An 18,494-nucleotide genomic window follows, 5' to 3' on the forward strand; every position below is an offset into this window, starting at 1 on the left:
CTAACTCATCTTTCTAACTCATCTTACCCAGCTGGGGCTAACTTCACACCCTTGCATGATTAAACCTCTTGCTACCATAGTTAACAACAACCTATCTTTTTTTTTTTTTCTTTTTCTTTTTGAGACAGAGTCTCGCTCTATCCCCCAGGATGGCATGCAGTGGCACGATCTGGCTCACTGCAACCTCCACCTCCCAGGTTCAAGCAATTCTCCTGCCTTAGCCTCCCAAATAGCTGGGATTACAGGCACCCACAACCACACCCAGATAATTTTTGTATTTTTAGTAGAGATGGGTTTTGCCATGTTGGCCAGGCTGGTCTCGAACTCCTAACCTCAGGTGATCCACCCACCTTGGCCTTCCAAAGTACTGGGATTACAGGCATGAGGCACCACGCCTAGCTGAAACAGATCATACTTTTCATCATCTTACTATTTGGCATCTGTAACACTAGGGACCACTGGCCATTAATAATTTGAACTTGGCCAAGTGCTGTGGCTCACACTTATAATCCCAGTGCTTTGGGAGGCCAACATAGGAGAATCACTTGAGGCCAGGAGTTCACGATCAGCCTGGGCAATGTAGCAAGACTCCATCTCTACAAAAATTAAAAAATTAGCCAGTCGTCATCCCAGATACTGACGAGGCTGAGATGGATCACTTGAGTCCAGGAGTTTGAAACTACAGGGAGCTATCATTACACCACTCCCTCCAGCCTGGGCAACAAAGCAAAAATTTGTGTCTAAAATGACAGTAACGATAGAAGTAATTTGAATTCTTCCCTTAGTTACCTACCACAGCAGTGAACATTTATATTTCACAAGCACTACTACTCAGCTTTTCTACTTTCTGCCAACTAAAAGGTGCTATCCCATGGTTTTACCATCTGTTCTGGTTTTCAGTGGTCCCAGCTTCTCCTGTTCTGGGTACTGTCAAACCTCAAATCCCAGTCCTGACCCTTCTCTCCAGGGTCTCTTTCCAACTCTTTTGGTGGACATCTCTAGGAGGATCTCATGCCAGCATTTCAAACATGACAGGAGTTGTAGGGTGAACAGAGAGCACAAAACACATACATGAGAAGCACTGGACTCAGTTTTGGCTTCAAGTCAGGAATAATGAATGGAACAAGGTGGAATGTTACGTAAGATGGGCATGTAGATCTGATAAAGAGCAGCACACTTGGGAAACAATGGAGGCTTCCACAGAAGGGAAGGGCAATGGGTGTTCTATAGTGAAAAGACCCAGTGGAGGAGAAGCATAGCACTATTTGGGGCTTCAGACAGTTAAAGTCAGTGCTGCATGATGCCTGGGCTTGTTTACTTGGTGTTTTCTCTTTATCAGACAAAGCACAGGAACTTAACAAAATGTGTTCCATGGCAAAGGAAAATGGCGATGGGATAATAGGATTGATTTGGGAAGAAGTGGAGGCAGTGAATTCAGAGAATTCCAACCACTTCCTAAAGGTTCTCAGGTGCAGCCAGGCCCAAGATGACTGATCTCATCTGTGCCAGGTAAGAGGAGAGACTGATCCTTCTCACAACCCATAAAGAACAGTGGGGCTCCCCCATATCTCAGACACATATAGTTATATTATCATTTTATTCCACTTTTTTTCAAATCGTAGAGACAGGGTCTTGCTATGTTCCACAGGCTGGTCTTGAACTCTTGGACTCAAGCAGTCCTCCCGCCTCTGCCTCCCAAAGTACTGGGAATACAGGTGTGAGCCACCATGCCCGGCCTATTTTACTCCGCTTCAGAGATCACTCCCCTTGTCCCTCAGATGTATCCAAATCAGGAGTTAGGGATCATACTCCACTGTGGTCCTGAATCATAGAATAATGAAGTCCTAGAAGTCAGCAGCCCCTGGCTGCATGGTAGTAAGAGGTATGGCTGAGCCTGTCTTGCAGATCATCCATTACCTGTACAGGCCAGGCTGCACTCTTCTCCAGCACTCTCTGTAGCCATATGCCACTAACCACAGCCTAGGCTACCTCTGCTGGGCCAGAAATAGCTGCCTGAACCAGGAGCTCACAGCACCATCAACTCTCATCACCAAAGCTATGCCCAGGAGAAGTCCCACGCTGCTCACAATGAAGCCCACAGCCTCAAAAATGAACCTGCAAAGAAAGGTGGAGAATCTCAGGGAACAGAGTAGGTATAGTACCTCTTCCCTGTAGAGGCAAAACCTTGGCCATCCTGGATGTTTACAATCTTCATAATTTGTTCCACTTTTCTCCCTCCCGAACACCTATATTTCTCAAGCAAATCTACTCACTTAGGGGCAAACACTTTCCAGACCATGAGATGCCTGCGAAGGATAGAGGCTGCCAAGGTACAGGCCAGAATCTAGAGGAGGAGAGGAGGGGCCGTGTTACTTGTGAATGGGAAGAGGAAGCAGGGCAAAGGGAGAGTTGCTATAGGCCCCTGTAAAAAATAGAAGCAGGAGAACAGTGCATGTCAGTGGAAAAAATAGTACATGTCCTGGGCTAGAAGTTAGGAGACTCACTTCCTGTCCTGGACCAAACACTGACTCACTATGTAACTTTGGGCAAGTCATTATCCATCTGCAATGCTAACATTCAGGCTCTGCCCCAAGGGTGGAGGAAGATGTCAGTGCCACATCTGCCTCTGGAGGAAAGGAGGAGGATCCATGACCACAGTTTGGGGAAAAATTCCTAGCTATCACCTCAGTTCTGCCAGTCTGTTCACTGATGAGAGTAATCCCCAAATGCAACTAGCAGGGTCCAGATCTAGGTGGTAGAGAGGAAATGATTCAGGACTAGGATTAAAGAGACCCAGATTCAAGTCTCAGAGCTGCCATTTGAGGCCATTGGGCTTGGGCAACCACTTCACTTATGTGTACTTCAGTTAAGGCTCTCTCCCAGTTTTGAAGGTCTGAAAGAAAGTGATGCACACATGGGGAAAGATCACTAACTCCCTGATCTCTCTCCTACACCCACCTGAACACCAAGGATAAAGAGGTACTTGAGGCCCAGCTGCAGCAGTGCTGCATAGAAGTGGTGAGGCGCATCCCGGAGCCGCATCTCCATCAGTGGCTCCTCCTCCTCCTCGGGTCTGACTCTGGCTTCAGCTTCATTCCCTGGGGACTGCTGTCTCTTCCGAAACCCTTGACTCTCACACAGGAAAGGCCAGAGCAGGAGCAGTGGGCAACCAACTGCCTCAGGGGAAGGTATAGCTGGAATCAATGGGGGACCCTGAAACCAGTCTGCCCTGGTCCCCAACCACCCTAGCTGGCTCAGGTTCTAATTAGCCTAGGCCAAGGGGTGCCAAAGATCTACAAACCCACATCCCTCCACTCAAAACCAGGGGTTTCTTTTCTTTCCACAAAGCCAGAATAAACAATGGAAGCAAGTGAAGGAGGAGGGGGTACCTGCAAAGAGGAAATGGGAGGCAAAGGTGTTGGCTCCCACTAGCAAAGCAGGCAGCCAAGTACAGGAGCCATGACCCTCTGGGAATCCCACGAAGGCTGCATGCCAATGGATGGCCGGAAAGACAGGCTGATGGCCTGTGGAGTAGAAGGTCTGTGTGGCCATGAGGGCCCAGGCCGAGACTGCCTGCCATGGCACAGTAAAAGGACCTGGAAGAAAAGGTATGCCACTTTACAGTCACTTCTCATTCCCTAATCCATAGCCTACTGCTCCACAATCATATACTCCTACTTCTTCTGTACAAATTCTCATACACACTCACATGCCCATCAGCCCAACCTCCTTACAGTCAACACTCTGTTATTCTAATTCTGACGCACAAAAGCACCATGACACTAATCTGAACCCTGCTGTGGCCAATCTCTTTCTCTTAAACACACACATACAGCTCATAGTGTCATTATATATTCAGAATTTACTACTTCCATCACTGGAAAATCAAGAAATGTGCTCATGAGGATGCAGCATTTCCACAAGGAGTCTTAGAGGACTCCTTGTCTCTCCCCTCTCCATGAACTCTGGGAACCAACAGGAGGGTTCAATTAGCTTGGCTAATGGCAGGTAAGAGAGAAGACACCAGGAAGACCTTCCCAGCTGCGTCGGGCATGGGACCCTCTGTCAAGCTCAGGAACATGAGGAGGAACACCTCCCTGAAAACAAAAGGGGCAGAACTCACATCACTGTTGTCTTTAGGTGAATCAGAGCTGAGATATTTACCAGAGGTGGTGACGGGTATCCCAGCAGCAAGCAGATGTAGGAGAAGGAAGCTCTGCACAAACAGAAGCAGGAACACAAGGCTGATGCGCTCCGCATGCAACAGCAGAAGTGGGAAGGCCAACAGGGTGAGGGCTGTGACCACTGCAGCTGAATAGACACTCCCCAATTGATAAGCAGCCACAGTCAGGGGACCCTGAGATTTGGTCCTCTCTAGCCGGCCCCGGAACTCCTCCTGCATGTGTCGGTAGATTTGAGGGACCACATAATCCAGGTCAGCTTGAGAAGTGGGGGGGCCTGAGAAGGGAGTGAGGACAGTCCTGGTGCTTGGAGCGCCTGCCCCAGCCTTCACCAGCACTGTCACAGGCTTCCAGAGCAGCAGCGCGAGCCCTGAAGCAGCCAGCCCTACTACAGCCCGAGGCAGCACCACAGATGCCCCAGAGACCAGGGCTCGGAGACGGGGGGTCACCTCATCTGCCCCCGAAGCCAATGCCCAGTAGGCAGCAGTACCCAATGCCATCAGGGGCAGCCCCCAGCGCACAAAGAGCATGGGTGGCTCAGGGCTCTTGAGATTACCATAGCGGCGAAGCCACAAGCGCACAGCAGCTAACAGGGCCACCAGCGCCGCCACACAAGCTCCATACCACAAATTCTTGGCTCGACCACCCACCATGGATGCCAGAGGACTCAGCCAGGGAGAGGAGTGGCAAACAGGTGTCTCTTCAGGGCAACGATGAAAGAGCCCAGCTAGCCTTGTACATAAAAGCAACCCAACTCCAAGCCTCAGGGCATATGCACCATTGTGCCGTGGGGAGTTTGTTGTGGCTGAAGTGCCAAGGCGGGGCATTGTGAGCAGCTTAGGTGGAAGGAGCTGGCCCTCCCAGTGAAGCTGGACAATCAGAAGCAGGATGAATGAGCCCAAAAGGAAGGGAGTGGCCCTGGCCTCAGCTACAACAAAACTATCAGAGAAGAACACAGCCAAGCGAATGAGGAGGAATAACAGGACAGGCCCAGGGATGGGAAAGAGGGTTGCCAGGGGCCTCTTGGACCCCCAGCCAGCCCAGGCTTTCCACAGAAAAGGCAGGAATGAGCTTACTGCAGCCACAGCTCCTAGAAGCACTAGATCTAGCTTCAGCTCAATAGTTCCCAGGAGTACAGCATACACTGTGGCCCCAGCCAGGCCCCAGGCCACAGGTATCAGGAGTAGAGGGCAGAATGGGAAGCCTGGGGATATTGCCCACTGGGATGCCATCAGGCAAATAAAGCAGGCAGCAGCCAAGAGAGCAGCACCCCCCGCCATGCGGACCAGAGAGAAACGAGCCCAAGACTCGATGCACATGGCCCGAGCTCCCCGCAGGAACTGCTGCAGCTCAGCAATCACAGTTGGCAGTGTCGCCTCAGCCCCTTTGGGCCTCTGCAGAAGCCACTGGTAGTCAGCAGAGGCCTTGGAGAAGAGTTTCTGTAGCTGATGAAGCTTCTTAGCTTGAAGGTTCTCAGTAGCAGCTGAGTATGTATGAAGAAATCTGGACACCTGGTAGAGAAAAGGACAGAGGCCAAGGGGAACAGGTCAGAGACATACACTGGGGCAGAGGCAAGAATAGGTATTACAAAAGGGGTACCTGGAATTCAAGGACCCAAAATCTGTCCAGGATGCAGGAAGGAAGGGATAACAGAAGAGGAATATAGGTATGGAAGGTGGGATTACAACTAGTCAAAGGACAATCGAGAGCTTCATTATGCTTCTCTCATGCCCACCCTAGCTCTGTCACCTGGAATCCCAGCCCCGCTTACCTACCTGCTGAGCATTGAGATGGAGAGCTGAGGCTTGGGCCAAAGCAGAGGAGAGGGGCTGGGAGTCCTCACCCCCTGAGAATACCTCAGCCATCACTTCCCCGATGTTCCCAAATGGGATAGGCAGGCCCAGCAGCAAGGCCAGTGTGGGCACAAGACTAACTTGAGGAATCACCTCTGGCTCCTAAAGGGAAAGGTAAGGGGTCAACAGGTTCATCACAAAGCTGAAGTCAATGTTTTAGATGGGAGACATAGGAGCCTAGGTAAGAAATGGGAGTGGGGAATACCCAGGATAATGGATTTGGGGACCTAAAATAGACGTATTCATGAGGATGCTATGATAGTAACATGGGCTGATTACTGGGAGAACATTTGAGGAACATCCCAGGCCTCACCTCTGGTGGGGTGCTGGGGAAGAGTGCTGTGGGACTGTACAGAAAGAGTGCAGCTGAGACCTCCAGCTCACTGTCCCCTCCATGGTCTCCATTCATGGTCATCCCGTGGTCCCCAGCCACTACTAGCAGTGTGTCATTCTCCAAATGCTCCACAAGTCCCCTGGGGACCAAGAAACGTATCAGGAGTAGAAGTGTGTATTTTTCTCAAGGGCCTATTCACCCTCAGCTATAACTCCATTAGTAAGGCCTAGACCTTTGGCAGAGAGACATGTCTTCAGCCATGATCCTGATGCCCAAAGCTACACATTGAGGTATTGAAGATGGATGAGGCCTCTAGCTTCAGAGGAAGGCCTAGAGAAGACAGAATTCAGCCAGGAAAGAAGCTCTAAAATAAGAGCTTCTTCTCCTGGGACCACATATCCTGAGATTCTCAGACACAAACCCACTCCCCCAGCCAATACCCCATACTCACTGGATCACCTGGTCCATCTGGCTAAGTTTCTTGGCCATTTCAGGGTGGTGAGGGCCATGCTTATGGCCACAGTGGTCCACACCCAGGAAGTGAGCAATCAGCACGTCCCATTCACCACTGTCCACTGTGAAGGGGAGAACACTGAGCACAGAGGTCTAAGACCCACTCCTCAACCCCAGCCAGCCTTTGACACTCCTCTATGTTCAGGGATACAAACCCAGGCTGTTACACCCATGGGAGGCTCAGAATTTGTGGACTAAAGCAGTCTTCCCCAGCTTCCAGTCTTAGAACTAACGCTCTGGCCCCATGCTCACTGGTGGGGTAGAGGTGTTCCAGGATGCCATTGTCCACTGTGTCTAGGTCTCTGACATTGAAGGATGGGAAGAAGAAAGCTTTGGAGAAAGCTCCAGGGAAAAGGTCTTTCCAGGTATCATCTCCCATAAAGACTACACGCCTTCCTGCAGTGACATGAAAGAGAGGTCAGAGCCTGAACAAGAGTCAGGGTCAGGAGAAAAGAGGAAAAGAGGCCCTTTAAAGACCCATCAGAAGTCCCAACCATGCAACCTAAAGCACAGCAATTGCATACAGCAATCCTTATCCTTCAGGGCCTAACATTTTCTACCAGGAAGCTTTCCCTGATAACCATACTCCACCCAGACCTCATTCTTATCTTTCCTACAAAACGCTCTGCTAGTTATGTCTCTGGGTGTCTCTACAGATTTGTTTTACCTGGGTGTATCCTGCCTTTTACAAGTCAGTGAGTGAAGAGGGCCTGGATCTCTCTGCTTTCTTCTCCACACTTGCAAGCCAAGATCCACATATTTTCTCTTCTCTTCCCTTCTCCCTTTTACTGAGAGGTTCCCAAGAGTAAAACTTACACTCCATTCAGATGAGAAACTTCATAGGAACAAAGCCCAGACCTCTTCTCCTCTGTCCCCCAAACTGAGCTCCCTAAAAGCAGGGTCCTGGCCTCCTCCTTCTCCTCTGTCTCCCTACACCATAGTCAAGTGTGCATCTCCCTACACCATAGTCAAAGGTCTGACTCCCTTCAAATTTTGCGGAAATTTGACAAGGTACTTCCGGTCTTCAAAGTGGCCCACACTGACCTGCACTGGTAAGCTGCTTAATAAGATTGTCTTCCACTATGGCATGGCTGGCGAAGTTACTACCAGCATCAATAAAGGTAGGCAGTGAGCCAGTGGTGAGGGCCTTGAGGCGCTGCATGGTGGTGGTAGGCGGGTCAACCTGAGATCGGTAGAGCCGGGCATGGTGGGGTTGAATTTCCAGGATCCTCTTCAAGGAGCTTAATTTGCCCAGGAAGGGTAGGGAGACAGGAGGCTCTCCAGGTGCATGTGAGTGCTGGGGCTGGGCGAAGTCAAATCGCAGAGCATCTATTAGCACCAACACAACCCGTGAAAATCGGGAAGACATCCAGCAGGCCCCAGGTTTCCCTTGGCTCCCCGGTGGCAGGGACCCAGGGCCTGGAGGCTCTTGGCAGCTGCTATGGTTGGTGAGCTCCAAACGGGTGAGCAGGAAGCCACTGGTGAAGAGGGTAATGCCAGTGTAGAAGAGGAAGCAGACCCAGGCCAGAAAGAGCAGCACTGAGGCTTTCTGCATCCTAATAGGGGTGGGGAAGGAAATTTGTTACCATGGGGTAAATAACCAGTGGATATTTTGGTCCCTGAATACAAGCCCAGCTAGAATCACTTTCTCCTGTAAACTTTCCTGGAGATAAACCGTCCCATAGCCAACCCATGGCAATATTCGTCTCCTGCTACTTCCAGGCTGGGCACGGTGGCTCACGCCTGTAATCCCAGCACTTTGGGAGGCTGAGGTGGGTGTATCACCTGAGGTCAGGAGTTCAAGACCAGCCTGGCCAACGTGGTGAAACGGTGTCCTTACTAAAAATACAAAAATTAGCTGGGTGTGGTGGCGCACACCTGTAGTCCCAGCTACTTAGGAGGCTGAGGCAGGAGAATTGCTTGAACCCGGGATGCAGATGTTGCAGTGAGCCGAGAAGGCACCACTGCATTCCAGCCTGGACAACAGAGCAAAATGCCGTCTCAAAACAAAATAAAACCTATTTCCAGTTTCCACCCCAGATCTACTGAATCAGGATCTTTGAGGGGTGGAGCATAGGAATGTTCACATACACAGGCAGGAAATCCTAATGCTGAAAACACACAGTCACGAGGGCAACTTATTTCAACTGGTAGCCAGGCTCTCTTACAGGCCGTTTCTGCGTCTCTCCCCTCGCCAATCTCAATACCCACAAGGGTGGAAACGGATCGAAGCCGCAGGGGAAACCGGGCCCAGCCGACGGCGCCGCCTGGCGGGGACCAAGGGGACGAAGGGGAGGAGTCACGCCCCGCTTCCGGGCAGCCAGGATCGCCTGGAGACCTGAGGCGCGATCGTCGCCACGCAGCGAGGCAGGGGCGCTGGTCGAGAGCCAGTTGGGCCTCGCTGGGACCCAGGCGTCCGACTAGCTCTCCCTCCTGTGGTAGCTACCCAGCCTCCCGCTAGGTACCCTCGCTGCGGTACTGAGCACCCCTGGTTGGGAGCTGAGGGGAAAGGGGAGACTCCCTTATTTCAGGGTGAGGGGAATACGGGGAGTGAGGTTCTCGGGAGACCCTGGCTCACCTGCAACGGCACCCGGAAGTGCGACGGTGGCGGCGCCTGCGGCCTGGCACCACAAAGGTGCGCTCGTCAGACAGAGCGGCCCGTCGGTGGCTCCACCGCCATCTGCCGGCACCTCGGTGGAAGTTTGGCCAGGAGCGTGGGGCTGGCCAGAGTTTAATGGGAGATTGAGTAATTGAGAACTGTGGATAAGGGACCAAGCTGGAGGAAGAGTTCAGGGAACCACTGTCCGTTCATGGTTATGACTAAGAGCACGGCTGCTGGAGTCAAACTTAACTTGAATCCTAGCTCGGCCGCACATATTGTCATTATTAGGCATTACCTCATCTGTAAAGTGGAGATAAATAATACTTATTTTCCCCTTTTTGCTTAGCTGAGTCCAACTGAGATTTCATTACTCCTCCTCTCAAAGTCTCCAACTGAATCTTACAACTGAATAATTAAGCAAATAATCCTCCGGAGTAGAGGAGGGGAGGCCGGCCAGGCGTGGTGGCTCACGCCTGTAATCCCAGCACTGGGAGGCCGAGGCGGGTGGATCACTTTAGGTCAGGAGTTGGAGACCAGACTGGCCAACATGGCGAAACCCCGTCTCTACTAAAAATATAAAAATTAAGGCCGGGCACGGTGGCTCAAGCCTGTAATCCCAGCACTTTGGGAAAGCCGAGGCGGGTGGATCACGAGGTCAAGAGATTGAGACCATCCTGGTCAACATGGTGAAACCCCGTCTCTACTAAAAATACAAAAAACTAGCTGGGCGTGGTGGCGCGTGCCTGTAATCCCAGCTACTCAGGAGGCTGAGGCAGGAGAATTGCCTGAACCCAGGAGGCGGAGGTTGCGGTGAGCCGAGATCGCGCCATTGCACTCCAGCCTGGGTAACAAGAGCGAAACTCTGTCTCAAAAAAAAAAAAAAAAAAAAAAAAAAAATTAGCCGGTCATGATGGCGGGTGCCTGAGAGTCCAGCTACTTGGGAGGCTGAGGCAGGAGAATCACTCCACCCTGGGAAGCAGAGGCTGCAGTGACCCAAGATTTCACCACTGCACTCTCCAGCCTGGCGACAAAGCAAGATCTTGTCTAACAAACAAACAAACAAACAAACAAACAAAAAAAAAAGTAGAAGAGGGGAAAAAACCAAATTATCAAATTAAATCAAATTAATGGACAAAGAATTTGATTAGATATTTTTCCAAAGAAGATATAAAAATAGCCAATAGACACATGGAAAGAGGCTTATTATAAACCATCAGGAAATGCTGGAGATAACTGCTTCGAACCCACGAGGATGGCTGTAGTCAACAAGTGTTGGCAATGAGGAGGAGAAATTAGAACCCTCATAGGCTTCTGGTGGGGCTGTAAAACAGATAATTCGAAATCATTAACATAATTATCAAATGACCTAGCAATTTCAGTCCTAGGTATAAACCCAAGAGGAATTAATATTTATGTCCAAACAAAAACTTGTACATGAATGCTAATAGTAGCCTTATTCATGGCTGGGCAAAATGGATCACACCTGTAATCCCAGCACAAAATTTACCCAGGTGTGGTGTCATGTGCCTGTAGTATCAGCTACTTAGGAGGCTAAGGTGAGAAAATCACCTGAGCCTGGGGAGGTCAAGGCTGCAGTGAGCTGTGATCTCACCATTGCACTCCAGCCTGGGCGACAGAGTGAGACCCTGTCTCAAAAAAATAAATAAATAAAATAGCCTTATTCCTAATAGCCAAAATGTGGAAGCCCAAATGTCCATTATTGACAAAATGATAAACAAAAAAATGGTGTATTTATACAATGGAAAATTGTGGAGGGGGGCTCTGAAACAGTTGTAAAATTGTGGTGGTTGCACAATTCTGTAAATATACTAAAAGTTACTACATTTATATTTTAAATGAAAGAATTGCATGATGTGTGAATTCTATCTTGAACTCCTGGGCTCAAGCAATCCTCCAGACTCAGCCTCCCAAAGTGTTGGCATGACAGGCGTGAGCCACCATGCCCAACCTGATGTGTGAATATTCCAATAAGGCCACTATTAAAAACAAAACATTTGGGTAAGGTGGCTCACGCCTGTCATCCCAACACTTTGGGAGGCCGAGGCAGGTGGGTCCCCTGAATCCAGAAGTTCAGGACCAGCCTGGACAACATAGTGAAAGCCCGTTTCTACAAAAAATACAAAATATAGGTGGACATGGTGGCAGGCACCTGTAGTTCCAGCTACTCCAGAGGCTGAGAGGGAAGGATTGCTTAATCTAGGGAGGTAGAGGCTGCAGTGAGCCTTGATCAAGCCATTGCACTCTAGTCTGGGCACCAGAGCAAGGCCCTGTCTTTTTTTTTTTTGAGACAGTTTCCCTCTTGTTACCCAGGCTGGAGTGCAATGGCACAATCTCGGCTCACCGCAACCTCCACCTCCTGGGGTTCAAGCAATTCTCCTGCCTCAGCCTCCAGAGTAGCTGGGACTACAGGCATGCGCCACCATGCCCAGCTAATTGTTGTATTTTTAGTAGAGATGGGGTTTCACCATGTTGAACAGGATGGTCTCGATCTCTTGACCTCATGATCCACTCGCCCCGGCCTCCCAAAGTGCTGGGATTATAGGCGTGAGCCACTGCGCAAGGCCCTGTCTTAAAAGGCCAGCCGGGTGTGGTGGCTCACACCTGCAATACCAGCTCTTTGGGAGGCTGAGGCAGGTGGATCACAAGGTCAGGAGGAGCTCAAGACCAGCCTGGCCAAGGTGGTGAAACCCCATCTCGTATCTCTACTAAAAATACAAAAATTAGCAGGCCAGGCATGGTGGCTCATACCTGTAATCCCAGCACTTTGGGAGGCCAAGGCAGGCAGATTACAAGGTCGAGAATTCAAGGCCAGCCTGGACAACATGGTGAAACCCCATCTTTAAAAACAAAATAAAACGGGCCAGGCGCAGTGGCTCAAGCCTGTAATCCCAGCACTTTGGGAGGCCGAGGCGGGTGGATCACGAGGTCAAGAGATCGAGACCATCCTGGTCAACATGGTGAAACCCCGTCTCTACTAAAAATACAAAAAATTAGCTGGGCATGGTGGCGCGTGCCTGTAATCGCAGCTACTCAGGAGGCTGAGGCAGGAGAATTGTCTGAACCCAGGAGGCGGAGGTTGCGGTGAGCCGAGATCGCGCCATTGCACTCCAGCCTGGGTAACAAGAGCGAAACTCTGTCTCAAAAAATAAATAAATAAATAAATAAATAAATAAATAAAACAAAAAAAATTAGTCAGGCACAGTAGTGGCTGTCTGTAACCCCAGCTACTCTGGAGGCTGAGGCAGGAGAATCACTTGAATCCAGGAGGTGGAGGTTGCAGTGAGCCAAGATTGTACCACTGCACTCTAGCCTGGGTGACAGAGCAAGACTCCATCTCAAAAATAAATAAATACAAAATTTAGCCAGGCATGGTGGTGTGCACCTGTAGTCCCAGCTACTCAGGAGGCTGAGGCACGAGAATCGCTTGAAGAGAAGAGGCTGAGGCTGCAGTGAGCCAAGATCATGCCAACGTACTCCAGCCTGGGCAACAGAGTGAGGCTGTCTGAACAAAAAAAAGAATTTGGTGTTGAAAAAAGAAAACAAACCAAAACCTGTCCAAGGCTTTCTCATCTCAGAGTAAAAGTTCTTGCATTGGCTTTACAGGGCCCTGCACACTACCTGCCTCTTCCCTTTCTGATTCATCTAGCTGCCACTTCTTTGCTTCCCCAACTCTGTTCCATTCATAGCAGCTCTACCTCAGGGCCTTTGCATTTGCAGTCTCCTTTGTCAGCTTCAGTTCCAGATGCCCAAATGGATCTCCATCACCTTCATATCTAAGCTCAACTGTAACATCAGTGAGGCTTCCTGGAGTCCCCTACTTAATAGTACAGCACCTTCTACCATCACATCCCCTGCAAAAATTCCCCCTCTCACTTCCTTAATTTCTTCCATAGCACAATTCATCAGCATCTGAAATTCTACACTTATTTATGGTTTGTCCCCTCCAAGTAGAATATGAGTTCATTGAGGTCAGGGAATTTTGTTTTCTTCATTATGATATCCTCAGCGCCTAGCATATTACTGAGGTTCAGATACTGACCAAATGAATAAAGGAATACATTAATTCAAAAAAATGTTGAGTCATTCTTCCACCTTTATCCCCATGGCCCCTTATCTCAGTTCAGGCCTCATCCCCTCTCCAGGATCACTGAGACAGCCTTCTCACTGTCCTCCCAGCCTCCTATGGCTCCCTACTATCCCTTCTCCACATTGCAGCAGAACAGCTCTATCTAAAACATTAATGTGATTACTTTCCTTTTTTGTAGAGATGGCGTCTTACCGTGTTGCCTAGGGTGGTCTCCAACTCCTGGGCTCAAGTGATCCTCCTGCCTCAGCCTCCCAGAGTGCTGGGATCATAGGTATGAGCCACTGTGCCCAGCCAATGTGATGTTTTATTTTAAAATTATTCATGGGAAGGGGAAAAAAAAAACCCTTCATGGTTTCCCTATTACCCTAGGGATAATGTCCAACCCCTTCACAAGAATCTCACTCCGTGACTTGACCCTTGCCATGTAGTCACATCCCCCTTAACACTATACCCTTCAGCCAACTTATTTCAAGCAGTGAGGCTTTGTATATTGTGGTCCAGGACCTGATGAAAACGTGCTAGTTTTTCCAGCCTGAGCACAATGGCAGTCAGCAACCCTGCTACTCACAAGCTGATATGCTCCTCCCACCAGGATCCCAAAGCCAGAACTTTCCTCTATCACAGCATTTATCACTTTCTTTCTTTCTTTTTTTTTTTAGACAGTCTTGCTCTGTCCTAGGCTGGAATGCAGTGGCATGATCTTGGCTCACTACAACCTCCGCTTCCCAGGTTCAATCAATTCTGCTGCCTCAGCCTCCAGAGTAGCTGGGACTACAGGTGCACACTACCACGCCTAGCTAATTTTTGTATGTTTAGTAGAGATGGGGTTTCACCATGTTGGCCAGGATGGTCTGGATCTCTTGACCTCGTCATCTGCCCACCTCAGCCTCCCAACGTGCTGGGATTATAGGCATGAGCCACCATGCCTGGCCACATTTATCACTTTCTATCACTGTCTGCTTCCTGTCTTGTCACTGTTGTTCAGAGGCATCATGCTGACAGGACTGGATCCAAGGAAAACGCTAGTGACTTTCCCAACTTCATTCCACAATCAAAGAGGACAGTTTCTGGTTTGCCACTGGTGAGTTTATTACATGACTAAAGTTCAAATAAAAAAATAAAAACGAAAATCTTGGCAGGGAAGCTAGAGCCAGAATCAGGAAATGTTGCTTCCTTGTCCCCAGACTCCCTGACCAAGCCCAGCTCCACTAACTCAACTTGACTCGATCAAGTTCCTCATCAAGACTTGCATCTGTACTCTGGACATCTCTGCTACTCCCGTTGGAGACTGAGTGTGGAGCCTCTGGTGCTGGGGCTTTGGTGAGGGCTCCATATACACCCATGGCCTGGGGAGAGGGACAGAGAGAGTACCATGAGGACATTTGACAGAGGTGCAGCCCAGCCTATCGATGGGTAAAAGGGAAAAGATGGCATGGGGGCCAGTGAGTTGGTTTTCCTTCCTCCCTCTCTCAAGCCTGTCTTGTAAGCTCTGGAGTTGATTTTAGGAATCTTACAAACCATTGGAGTAAGGTGACTCTCAGAATACCACATAGGTATCTGCCAAAAAAAGAAATCTCAAGAATTTCCATATTTGCAGGACTGAGTGGAGATGTTTCATTCTTAGATTCCATCTCTACAAAGAATGAAGGGAGGTGTAGGGCCAAGGCACTCTGAAGACCTTTATGGTATGTAAGTGTGGATGACGGTGGTGGGGTCTCAGTTCAGGCCCTGGCACTGATACTCTGTGCTGGGTTCTCAGAGAGCTCTAACCTGAGCCACCATGCTGGTGACATCACCAGGATTGGAGGGCAGTAGGATAGTGTTGGAGTCCTTGGCCAGTTTGGAGAATGCGCTGACATACTGCTCCGCCACAGTCAGTGAAGCTGCTGCATCTCCATTCTGTGACACAGAGGGATAAAATCAGAGATCACAGACATGGAGGAGGGGTGGATGGGGAATGAAGAAAGCAGTTCACAATAAAAAGGACCATGTAATCTGGCTCAACAGAGCCCACAGAGGCAGGAACTCTCCTCAGGGGTAGATAAGAGAACTCCTTCCACTGTGAATGTCCGTCCCCCATTCCCACTCAGGGGCCTCTCACATGTTGTGTCAGAGCTGCAGCCAGGATTCGAATAGCTTCAGCTTTAGCCTTCGCCTTGGCCAGAACTGCACTGGCTTCTCCTGCAAGAGAAGGGACAGAGCTTGCTTGACCCATGAAGTCACAGTACCCCAAAGCTCCTGCCCCAGAACCAATCTTCAAAGGACCATGCCTTGCTCCTCCCTGAGCTTCTACCCTCTCCTGACCTGCTGCTTGATTTATCTGTTCAGCCTTTTCTGCTTCGGAGGCCAGGATCTGGGCCTGTTTCTTCCCCTCTGCCACGTTGATGGCCGACTCTCGGGTCCCCTCAGACTCTAGAACTGTGGCCCGTTTCCGCCGTTCTGCCTCCACCTGGAAGTCCGCCACAACCCCAATCAACAAGCCAAGGGAAACCCACACAGACCTGCAACTCTACCCATCACAACAGGAGGAGTCTGGATCCTCCTGGGACTGGAGCACCCTGAGGTCCTTTTCCCACCCCCGCTTGGCCCCTACCTGCATCTGCATAGACTCTTTCACCCGGGGTGGCACATGGATATCCTTGATCTCGTAACGAAGGCAGCGGATACCCCAGCAGTCAGCAGCCTGGTTGATGGCATCCACAATGCTCGCATTCAGGGACTCCCGTTCCTGGAGAAAGAAAGGTATAAGCCCCACAGCCTCAACCTACCTATCAAGGGCCTAAACTGAGATGGGCCTGGGACTAATCTTGACCTTCAGAAAGGATTGGGAGTGTCAGATTTGTGCCTTCAAATCCTAACTCTGGCTCAGATTTGCTTACCCGGAAGACTTTGTCCAGAGAGAGTTTGCCGAGCTCTGATCTCATGGTTGTCTGAGCTAGCTGGGTGACAGCATACTCGGGGTCCTCCACACCATAGCTTGCCTGAAACGGGCATGGACAGTGTAAGAAGCTTGGGCACAAGATTTCAGTGAAGAGGGCAACCGAAAAGGCTGGATAAAGTAGGGGGCAGATACCTTGTAAGGGTCCATGATGCGCAGGTAAAGGACTCCATCGATTTGCAGAGTTACATTGTCTGTAGAACCAGGAGAGAAAAGGAGGAAAGTCAGGCCTCTAAGTCCCAACCAGTTCTTTCTCCTACACTCTGGATCTACAGCAACCACATCCTAACAGTCTCAGAGCACCCATGTCACTCTGAACCCTCACCGAGAGTCACAGCCGACTGCTCAGGCACGTTGATGACAATTTCCTTGAGACTCTGCACATATCGGATCCGGTCTAACACAGGGATGAGGATGTTCAAACCCTGGGAAGAGGAGTCATGGGTCCTCAGAAGGATGGGAACTATGGGATTGGGACCTAAGTGAGTCCTGGAGTATGCAGGGAGTCAACACGTGGAACATGCCCAGAAAAGCAGCAGCCCCTACCAAGAAATAAGTCCTCAGAAGACTGAGGTGTTACTGGTAAGAAAACCCAAGAGAAGAGGAATGCAAGACTAGGCCCCTGAATGGAGGGGAGAGAGTTATGAGAATTGGAGCCAGTAGAATAGCCATCTCTATGGAGCCTAAGAGGTAGGGCAGGGGAGATTCCCAAAAATGGGACCTATGAGATGCATAGGAAAAGGTGGTAACATGGGGATGATGGTCAGCAGCCTTGGCCCTGTCAGGTCTGGCCTGTAGAGTTGGGAGCTAACAGTGAGGGGAGGCCCAAAGGAGGTCCTCCCAACACTCCATGTCGTGAGGGATTGGTCATCTGGTTGGCCCAGGGTGGGCAGAAGAGGTTCTCACGGGATCCAGGATCCGATGGAATCGGCCCATTCGCTCCACCACCCAGGCCTCCTGCTGCGGCACAAACAGTACCACGGTGTTTCGGGGCAATCCAGAGGAGGCGCGGCGCGGAGCGCGGCCCGAAGCCTGTAGAGGGCCCTGCAGGAAAGAAGTGGGTGAGCAGGGATCCCATCTGGCCAGACACCCCGCCCCTCGGTCCTGAAGGCATATCCATAAACCACGATCCTCAGGATCTTCGGAGAGAGAATCACATGGGGACCATGACCTCTGACCCCAGTCCTCTCCCAAAGCTGCAATTTCGCTCTTTCCCAGCGGAAGACGCAAGTGATCTCCGTCCCGACCCTCTGGAAATGTTGCCTTGCTCTCACCTTCAGCAAAAGGGCCCCGGTGCCCCGCGCCGCGCGCGCCAGCATTTCCCACCGCCTCAGTGACCTCCGGAACCAACGAGACGTGGAGCAGAGCGGCCGCTCCCAGCAGCCTACCCGAGCTGTTCCGCTCCCCCGGATGTACTTCCGGCCGTTCCCTCCCTCTTTCAACACTCACCCAATCAGGGTTACTTGGTCTAACGCGCCTCAAATTGTTCCTTGGGAAACGCAGACCTTCCAGAGAAGGCGGAGGGCTGCGGTTGTCCCGGGTTTAGCTATTCGCGGGCAAGATCCCGGCCTGATGGCCCAAATGGAGGCTATTTTCCGTGTGCATATCATTCACAGACACCACGCGCTGAATTCTTCACCCTCACCTGAGACTTAGTTTGCCCTCCAGAACGTAGAATCGCCCCGTCTGTCACTATAGCGACCAGTGGATTGGAGCTGACTCGTTGCCATGGTTGCCATAGTGACATTTTCTGGTAGTCCCGCTGTGCGGTGCCCAGCCCTCCCACTGGGGACTGACCCCAATCTTGCTGCCATGGAAACTGGGCCTAACATTGCCTGGCGACTGGGCCGAGATTTTCCCCTCCCCTCTTATCTCAAGACAGTACAGCTCTTTCCCTGTCTTTCCAAGCAAGGTCTGTCATGCCTAGTCTTACACACAGAGTCCAGCAAACAGCCTCAGCGTTCA

The 18,494-nt window shown here is 50.5% G+C and overlaps 2 protein-coding genes across 8 annotated transcripts; both read right to left on the minus strand.

Annotated features, from left to right (window-relative positions):
- Positions 1-1,580: 1,580 nt before the first annotated feature.
- Positions 1,581-9,538, minus strand: PIGO (phosphatidylinositol glycan anchor biosynthesis class O). 7 transcript variants are annotated; one of them, XM_074395013.1, is made up of 12 exons: positions 9,460-9,538; positions 7,926-8,437; positions 7,134-7,277; positions 6,820-6,943; positions 6,348-6,507; positions 5,957-6,136; positions 5,468-5,692; positions 4,034-4,097; positions 3,390-3,596; positions 2,959-3,194; positions 2,274-2,344; positions 1,581-2,115 (listed from the first exon to the last, which is right to left on the minus strand). In XM_074395013.1, exons 2-12 carry the CDS (start codon positions 8,434-8,436, stop codon positions 1,986-1,988), a joined length of 2,052 nt encoding a protein of 683 aa, XP_074251114.1. In that variant the 5' UTR covers position 8,437; positions 9,460-9,538; the 3' UTR covers positions 1,581-1,985. The 7 variants fall into 7 exon arrangements, with proteins under 7 accessions (XP_074251114.1, XP_010330004.2, XP_010330003.2 ...); XM_010331702.3 differs by lacking the exon at positions 4,034-4,097 and having other exon boundaries at positions 2,959-3,173; positions 4,165-5,692; XM_010331701.3 differs by lacking the exon at positions 4,034-4,097 and having other exon boundaries at positions 4,165-5,692.
- Positions 9,539-14,655: 5,117 nt separating this feature from the next.
- On the minus strand, positions 14,656-17,900 carry STOML2 (stomatin like 2). The gene is made up of 10 exons (XM_003943813.3): positions 17,804-17,900; positions 17,436-17,573; positions 16,855-16,954; positions 16,665-16,723; positions 16,471-16,572; positions 16,185-16,319; positions 15,896-16,040; positions 15,693-15,772; positions 15,362-15,490; positions 14,656-14,937 (listed from the first exon to the last, which is right to left on the minus strand). The coding sequence occupies exons 1-10, from the start codon at positions 17,846-17,848 to the stop codon at positions 14,800-14,802; spliced, it is 1,071 nt and encodes a 356-aa protein (XP_003943862.1). The 5' UTR covers positions 17,849-17,900; the 3' UTR covers positions 14,656-14,799.
- Positions 17,901-18,494: the final 594 nt, after the last annotated feature.

Source organism: Saimiri boliviensis, chromosome 2 (genome assembly GCF_048565385.1).
Source record: "Saimiri boliviensis isolate mSaiBol1 chromosome 2, mSaiBol1.pri, whole genome shotgun sequence".
Classification (NCBI taxonomy): domain Eukaryota; kingdom Metazoa; phylum Chordata; class Mammalia; order Primates; family Cebidae; genus Saimiri; species Saimiri boliviensis.